This window comes from Merops nubicus, unplaced genomic scaffold (assembly GCF_000691845.1).
Source record: "Merops nubicus isolate BGI_N331 unplaced genomic scaffold, ASM69184v1 scaffold1989, whole genome shotgun sequence".
Taxonomy (NCBI): Eukaryota; Metazoa; Chordata; class Aves; order Coraciiformes; family Meropidae; genus Merops; species Merops nubicus.
The window spans coordinates 33,300-42,252 of record NW_008632826.1 but is presented as its reverse complement, the minus strand read 5'-3'; the positions used below and the strand labels follow the sequence as shown (position 1 = coordinate 42,252).

Genomic DNA, 8,953 nt, shown 5'->3' with positions numbered 1-8,953 from the left:
TAAGAGCTCCTATAATCTTAGTCAAATATTTAACTATGGTGTGGTTTATGCCCCTCGCCTGCCCCTCCAACCCCGAGGCATCTGCTCTGTGGTTCTTGCCAGACTGAGAGCAGACACTTCTCAAAGACAGGCAAATGTTAATGGTGACTCATTTCTTCAGGACCCCTTAAAAACACTCCCAGGTCATAAAATCACACACCTTACTTTCCCTTCATGCTCATATGAGTAACACACAGGAAATTATTCATTTAGCAGAAGATGAGGGCTGTGATGGGATTTCTAGGTTAGGAGAGCAAACAGTAGGTTATTGACTTGGAAGAAAAGCTGCTGCACCAGAGAGAGGTTCCTAATAGAAGTCTTGGGACTAATCTCAATTAAAAATGAATCACTAAACCTCTGCAGAAGATTCTGTGCATATTTAGAATCTGTGCTGTTGGCACAGAGGTGGGATCCATCCCTCCTACAGTGGAGGACCAAAAAGATGATCTTTAAAGGTCATAGAAACACATTAGACCCATCTGCTAAGCAGGAAAAAAAGTGGGTCAAATTTAAGAATATATAGAATACAAAAAGTAAGATCACATACTTAAGAAATTGTCACCAAAAAAAAATTAGCTGGGGGCAGATCACCTGAAAATGGCAGAAAGAACAAGCCCCATAAAACATGTAAGATGGCTCTGCAGTGAGCCTGTGAATGATACTAACATGATCCCAGGATGAATTCATCAATATATTTCCAGCAGAAAGAGAGAAGATTAAATAGTTTTTAATGGTGATCCATTCTTTGGATTGTGGCATGGAATTCTGTAACACATCTTTAATAACAAAAAAGACTGAAACTGGAAAATGTGCAGAAAAAAATCACTGTTGGGATAACAGGGGGGAAATGGAGACTCTGCTATAAAGAAGTGGTTGAAAGATCATGGCTTGCCTGCACTAACAGACTGAAGACTGAGTTAGGATATGATTTCACTAAAATAAATGCAGCTGAAGACAACAAAAGGAGAAAAGATTTTGAAATGGGAGGACAATACAGCACAAGAAAACTGAATGTAACTATAGATACATCTAGGGTGAGGAGCAGAAAACCTTGCAGCAGGACATTAGCACAGTCTCCTGTTGAGAGCAAAAGCTGTTAAACTCCCCTGCTCTAAGGGCTTGATCAGGTTATCAAGGGGCTCATCCCTTCATAAACATTAAAAAAATACAGTGGGACACACACATATGTACACAACAGCTGGAGATGCCAACCAAGGAGTCCTCCCAGCTCTGCATTTGGAGAAGTTGTGTTACCTGGCAGGAGCAGAAGAGGTGTCATGTCCTTCAGGGTTGCAGGAAACTCTTGTCAGAGATTTTTTGTTAACACAACATTACTGCTGAGGTAGATTGGGCTATTGCCAGTTAGACAAAAATACTAAACTGGCCTGTTTGGGGGCATTTCTGCCAGTGTGGATATCCAGGCACGGATGCTGGTTTGCAAAGGGCATGAGGCCAACTGCTTCTATGTCAGATCCAGACCAAAGGCTTTAAATATTTCTCCAGGAAAAAGTCTCCTCCAGGTTAAATACAAGGGAGAGCCCCTGGCAGAGTGCCTCAGGCAGTGCAGAATAAAAACAGACAACCTCGTTGTAATTTTTTGTTTCTCCTGCAGGAAGACATGCAGGACAGTGAGATCAGCTCTCCCTTTACCACTTGGTCTGCAGGCACCTCCTAAAGACCTGCTGTAGAGCTGAGGTCTGAGAGGCACTGATGATGCTTATGACAAAGATCCATGTAGTCAATAAGGAAAACTAATTTTTTGTTTCTCCTGCAGGAAGACATGCAGGACAGTGAGATCAGCTCTCCCTTTACCACTTGCATGGTTTGCAGGCAACTCCTACAGACCTGCTGTAGAGCTGGGGTCTGAGAGGCTTCTTCTGACAAAGATCCATGTAGTCAAGAAGGAAAACATCTTTCTGCAGACACACATGTTTCAAAATGCCCTACCAGCCATTTTAAAGCTTTGCCTGGAGCTTTTTTTATACCCTGCTATAACCAGGTCAAAGCAATTCCCTTTTCCAAACAGAAGTTTGTACTATACACAAATATCAGCATCAGGCCACAGAACGTTATGAGAGGTCCTGAAAAAATAATATTCCCACAACGTTACCTTCCCATAGTGTCTGTGACAACCAGGAGGGGAAGACATGTCTCTAAGGACTCTTCATAAATCTTGTGAGGATACAGCAGGCTGGATCAGAGGTACAGAAAGAAGAGGTACAGTGAGAATTGAAACTCTGGACACCAGAACGATCCCCAAAACTGCAAATCCAGCTGCTCCTCACCATCTCTTTTCAAAACATGTCACTCCATATCAGCTCACGTTTGCTGTTTCTAAGTGATGCAGTATTATTTCTTTACAAATAACGTCTGAGGAAGTCACAAGCACTCCCTGCTTGCTTAAAGGACTGTGCCAGAGGACTAAGAACAGTCTACCCAGGGACTTTAGGACTGTTTGCAGAGGGGGAGGGTGCACTGGTGTAGCTGTAAACAGAGGAATTTGATCACCGGATCTGCAACTAAAAGCAAGAAGAGAGAAAATAACATGGAAATTATAGCAAGCAGCCTTTTGTCTTCCCCTGGCCCCAAGCAGCACTGTCCTGCAAGGCAAGTGCACAGGGAATGAACTGGGACTGAGCTGCACAAGACTGAAGAGAGTCATAAAATGCTGCTCCTCGGTCGAGGGCGATTGCTAAAAATTCTCACTGCTCTGGTGGTGGAAGTCCCACCCCACACACAGCCTCGGGGAGGTGTCCTGTGTCCTACGAGCGTGGAATTCATCCTTTCCAGATGCCTGCACTGAGCACGAAACAGGCACCGGAGGTGAGCCCGCAAGCTCGCCCCGCCCGGCTAGGCGACACCTGGGCTAGTGGTGCTCGGTGCCACGCAGCTCGCCACAGCAGGGCTCGTGGGCTAGCACCGGAGGGGACGGGCTCTGTGCTGCCTTTCCCAGCTTTTGGCTCCTCCGAAGCCTCCCGAGCCCAGGAGCGCAGCGAGCGCCTGCAGCAGCCGGAGCAGATCCCGCGCTGCCGCCTTGCCGGAGGAGGGGAAGGTGGTATCACCCCCGCTCTCCTCCCCTCCTCCTTACGCAACTCGGCTCCGAGGGGAGTGACTCAGGTTTTTTCCTCTCTCGGGGAGTTGGTTTTCACTTCCTGCACTCTCGGTGCCTTTGTCTCCGCCGGCCTGGACGCGGCCGAGGGGGGGAAGGTGCGGGGAGAGCAGCGGGACACCCCGCTCCCGGCGGCGCTCTGCCAGGTGCGGGGCTGGAAGTGCCTGTCTCGGGGTGAGTCCCAGGGTCGGGGGGGCACACTGGCCACTCCACAGCAAGTGGGCACCTGGAACGTGGCCTGGGCCACGGTTTGGGTCGTCCCCTTCACCCTGGGGTGGCAGGCATCCAGACAACGTCCCTCTTAGCTTCATCTGTCTTCTCCTTTTCTTTAGGAGGGGATTGAGGTCTGAAGGTGGTGAGAATCGGGGTGCCAGGATGGGCAGAGGCAGTGCGGGTCCACAGTTCGTGCTCTGGGTCTGCTTGGTGCTGGCAGCGGACTTTGGGGAAGGACAGGAGGAGAAACCCTTCGGTGAAACCTGCCTGGAGGACTTTATGACGGGGATGCCAGGTTTGGTGCTGGATACAGACGCCTCCGTCCAGAATGGAGCCACCTTCTTGTCATCCCCCGCGGTCCAGCGGAGGAGGGACTGCATGAGAGAATGCTGTAAGGACCCTTCTTGTAACCTGGCTCTCATGGAGCAGGTCCCAGGCATGGAGGAAGACCACATCCAAGGCTGCTTTCTCCTCGACTGCCTCTACGAGCAGGCTTTTGTCTGCAGGTTTGCCAGGAAGATCGGCTTTCTCAACTTCTTGAGGAAGGACGTGTATGATTCCTACCTGGCCATGCAGAATCACGGGTCTACTGGTAAGATGCCTAGAGCAGATCTGTACAAACTGGGGCTGGAAGAGCACCGGTGGCCACTGGTGCCAGCTCCTACAGCCGGCCTTCCTGCAGCTGTGCTGCCAAAGGGTTGGGATAAAGCAGTATTAAAAGTGGCATTTCTGTACGTCCCTCTGCTGCAAGGGTTCTCCCCAGCTTGGAGGAACTCGCATAAGGTCTGTGCCTCAGTTTACCTACTAGGAAATGGAGAGGGAATCATTCTTTACCCTGTTTGAAGCGGCTGGAATGAGTGTTTACCAAATGCAGGCTGTGTTTTTCATCCTTGACAAGGCAGAGAAAAAGGTATTGTTTTTCTTCTCCCTCTCCCCAAGCCTTTGAGGTTGGAAAGTGAAATCTTCCCCAAAACGACACATCACCAGGTTTTAAAGGGCAGCATTAATCTTTTAATGGCTCAGGGGCTGGAGGGAAGGACATAATCCTCTTAGTTACCTTTCATTCTGCCACAGTTTCAATCTTGCGAGCCGCAGCCTGGCTGCTGAGGTGTCTCTGTATGGCTCTGCTTGTTTGGGCTGGTCCTTGCTGTTGGAGGAGGGAGGGGGAGCAGCCTGGGAGAGGCTGATCAGAAAACTTTGGAGGTGGGTTTCTCCCCTCCAATTCCTATTTCATCTGAAAGATTGCACTTGGAGCTAGAATACCAGGTGGAAAACAAACTAATCTGGAGCTGGCTGCTTGCCAGGCACCTTGCTGTCTCCAAAGAAGTGCAGAGTGTTCAGAAATGCTGATAAGATGGCAAATCCTCCTTTTTGCCTCCTTCTTCTGTGTTGTCCAGGAAGTCTGATGAGGCTGGGATGTCTCTAGCCTGGCTGGGTCTTTGGCAACCATAACCAGTTTATTCTATGTTGATGCAGAGGCAAGGCTGTGAAGGGATAGCTGTGTGGGTAGTCCTCTTTACAGCTCACCCATGGTGGGGTTAAAAAGGGCCTGTGAAGATGACAAGGGGAGCAGCCAGGTGGGTGCATGAGCTGAAGAGGCCTTTGATGTTCTTTTGGAATGTGCCTGTGTGAGCTTTGTAGGTGCTGGAGGTGTGAAAAGGCACCAAAGCCCACACTGATCACTTTTGTCTGTCCTGAGTAGCAGGGGGGATGGTTCTGGAGGAGGTCACAGCTCCTCTGGAGCAGCCCTCAGGTGTCACTGTTTGGAGCAGTGATGTGGCAGAAGTGATTCTGATGTCCTTTGTCCTTGCTAGTTGCTTTCCACACCATTTTAGGGCCTTCTGTTAAATCTCTATCTCACTGTTGGAGTAGTTGTCCTGCATCTCCATTCCAGGCTCAAAAATCCCTCCTATGGGAGCTGCAGTTAGTGAGGAACTGAAGCCTACATCTCCAGGACTGGAGGTGGCATGCTGGCAGCTGTCACAACTCCTACATGCTATGTTGTAGGAGGCAAAAGGAATGCATCATCTCCAGTACATCCTGATTTCACAAGGTTAGATTAAAATACATATACTGTTGGGCAATTTGGTCTCTTCACCTCTGTGGAACAGCACTCCATACAAGGAGACTGCAACCCCCCTTGTCCCTGGGCTGGTCTCAGGGCCTGGCATCACACGTGTGCAGGTCTCTGGAACATGTCCCTGGGTCACTGAGCTCTGTCTGCCACCAGGTAGTGCCATATTTGCCCCTCTGTGGCACCTAGCTGGAACATCTCAGCCACCAACAGGCAGGTACTGCCTTCCAAACCACCCCTAATGCTGCTTTCCTCGAGGCTGGGCTGGCTGTGGTGGAGCAGGAAGACCTAGGAGGGCTTATCAGTGAGAAGTGAAAAACATGCCAGAAATGCAGTTTGGGGATGCTCAGCCTGCTGGGGAGGGCATGCTGCTCCTCCCTCAGGTGATAGTACTGCAGGTGGAGGAAGGGCTCAGGCTCTTTCTACACCCCATGTTTGTGCTCTCAGGAGGTGCAGGGTGTGGGGCAGGTCTCCAGTGACACTAGGAAGATAGTTGCTTCAGGTTGGGATCAGGCTGTTAATGTTGGTGCTGTGCTTCGATGGGAAAGACACTTTCTTTTGGACTGGAGGCAGAACTGTTTAGTCTTCCTGCTGTTGTGCTGTATCCCTGTTAAAATGTGAAGCTCCGTGGCTGCTCTGGAGCCCAGGTTAATGTCAACCCCCCCTGGGACTGGCTCTAAAAGTATACAGGAAGCTCATATGCTCATTTATCATTCATCCCTTTCCTGCTGCTCTCAAGAGGCCTTTAGGGTATGCCCCATGTGGCAACCTTCAGGTGTCCTCTACAATGATGAGGGTTGAAAGCAAGTTTTTTTCCAGTGAATAGTGTTATATATATTTAGTGATCCTGGTGGGTAACATTAGACAAAAAAGCCACACACTGCAAGACCCACACTACTACTACAGGGGACAGGCCTACTGAATGAAGAGGTTTATAGATGTATCAAGAGGAAACTAGGTAATGCTGGAAGCAGAGAGCACAGCTGGGGGCTGCTGAGTGGGCACATTTCATCCTGGAGCCTGATGGAAGTAGCTGAAAGCTGGAGGAGTATTAAAGGGGAAGCACTGTCTGTTCTTGCCCTGTTCTTGCTACAGCATCCACAGTGAGACTCTTAGGCAACTGAGCCCAGGGACAGAGGCACCCTTGCTCTGGCCCCCTGCAGCCACTGTTATGGTGTCATGAATTCAGAAGAAAATGTGGCTTCAAGCAACAATAAACCCAGCTGAAATCTAGCTCCTGAAAATCATCTGAGGATATTTTTGGTGTTTTGTAGAACGAGAGCTTCTCAGTCCTTTCCAAGGTGGTGGTGCCAGCTTGGCTCTGTCTCTTGCCTGTCCCAGCTAACATACAGCCCAAAGTCTCTGATGTTGTTATTAAACAGCACTGTCCTCTTAAATGATTCCCCAGCCTGAACTTTGGTGCGAGTTTTCTGCCTGGCTCACTCGGGAGGGGCAGGCTCACCATGCACTTTATTGGTAATAATGGAGCCCAGTGTTTAAGTAACTACCCTGAGCTTATTCTGGTCTAGGCAAACCAGTTCTGGGTGTGAAACTGGAAAATAACCTCCCTGAACCTTTGTCCATTTCTTGAACTGAACCTTTTGTGGTGGTTGTGAAACGCTTGGTGACACTTTCCTCCTCCTGGTGAATTCAGAGCTTGTGAGTGGGAGATGGGAAGCACTGGGGAACCTCAGGATTCTGCATGTGTTTGCTCCTGCCTCACTGTGGAGAGAGGTTTGCAGGTTAAAACTGAGGTACAGCTTTCCAAAAGGAAGCTCCCACCTTCAAAGCTCATCCCTCTTCATGTGTGTGGTCCCACACTTGTGTCTCTTCTGTGGGCACAGTGCTCATGAAATGAATGGTGCTGGGATCCCAGCAGGGGCTGAGACAGGTCTGGTCACTGGTGTCCCCTGGGCTGATGCTGCTCATGCTGAGCCAGCTGCATGTCCTCCAACACCCCATTCAGGCCAGGAGAAGGGGAATGACATGTTCAGTGACTGCATCACATATTCAGAAGCTAAACTATACTGGCAGGGCCCTCAGAGACCGCCTGGTCCAGCACCCTGCTCAGAGCAGGCAATGAGCAGCTTCCACTTGCTATGAAACTACTGTTTGTCACAGGATTTACTGGTGGTGTGGCTGCCTCACGTCGTGGCTCTGGAGCTGTCTGGAGTAACAAACCAATCTTTACTAAAACAGCATGAAGACCTGGAGGAGACTCCCTCCCTCTGCCCACTGAAGGAAATCAGACTGGTTTCCTACACCATAAGGAAGGATGGGAGGAGACTGGGGCAGCAGCAGATTCCATTAATCTGAAAATATCATCCTTTTAGTCATACATTGTTGTTTTAGAGAGATTAAAATGACCTGCTGCATGTACCTCTTACAAACCACTAGAGAGAGGCATCCAGAAATTAATACTGAGAACTGCTTGGCTCTGCATGAGTTGTCCAAAATCTGTATTGCTTTATTGTGACTTCATTTGCTACCCAGCCAGGATGAAGCTGTACATAAAGAGCCTGTTTTTCTTTCTCCAGGCAATGTGTGACACTGTGCCTTGTTCTCTACTCCCTCTCCCCCTCCTCAGGCAAATTAACACTGGTGGCAGCATCTTCCTTATTGTTGCCTGTTATTATGGAGAGTTTTCTAGTGTTGCTGGGCAAGATGTGAAAGAATCCTTCCCTGAAAGCTTTGCAAGTGGTTTCTGCTGCAGGTTTTCACTGGTGCCAGTGGGGTCTCTCCTCTAACCTCTTACTTATCCACCCCTTGTAGGAATTTGACATCTTTTAGATCCCTGTTCCCCCATCAACTTTGGTTCAAGGTTACTTCTTGTTAGAGGTGACACCAGACAAACAGACTGTGTAAGCCTTAAAACTAGATTTAATTTTTTCAAAAAGCAAAAAAACAGAGACAGAAGCATGAATGCAAATTTGTTTTAAGCATTTTGGATTTACTCAGTCAAGCTTTTCTCTGGGATCATAAGGAAAATGTATTTCACCTTCTGATAATGGAAGCAGAAGTCACTTAATGATGTGACTGCAGAAGTATGTGTTCCCCAGTGAGGAGCACAGCACAGAACAGCATCATAAAGCTTTAATCTCCCTGTTAATTACAGAGTTTTACAGCAGAAACTTTCTGTAGTTAAAAAGCATTACAGCAAAGGTAACTTTCCTTTATTAATCAGACTTTCAGAACAAAGCAAGCTGAATGGAGAAGCTCCCTTTCTCTGAGCAGTTTGGTGCTGCTCCCCTTGGCTCAGTCAGCACTTGGTTATGAAGCTCAGGAGGAGAACAGTCATGTTGCCACTGAAGCCTTCATATAGTCAGTGTAGCAGAAATACTCCAAAATCACTGACCCATTGATCAGAACTGAGATTTTGCAATCCACAACCCAAAGGACCTAAGTGGAGAAACGTTTGGCCAGGAATTTTTATATTTTTTTAAGCCTATGTGCTTAAAAATGCCAAGCAAAAATATGAGACTTGGGGTTGGGGGTTAATGATCGGTCTGTATGGTGCT

The 8,953-nt window shown here is 48.5% G+C and overlaps 1 protein-coding gene across 1 annotated transcript in view; it reads left to right on the top strand.

Annotated features, from left to right (window-relative positions):
• The first annotated feature begins 3,523 nt into the window (after nucleotides 1–3,523).
• Nucleotides 3,524–8,953, top strand: part of SPINT1 (serine peptidase inhibitor, Kunitz type 1) — a 15,757-nt gene continuing 10,327 nt past the window's right edge. Inside the window, exon 1 of the mRNA XM_008948006.1 lies at nucleotides 3,524–3,953. Within this exon, the coding sequence (XP_008946254.1) occupies nucleotides 3,524–3,953 (430 nt within the window). The remainder of the gene's footprint in view (nucleotides 3,954–8,953) is intronic.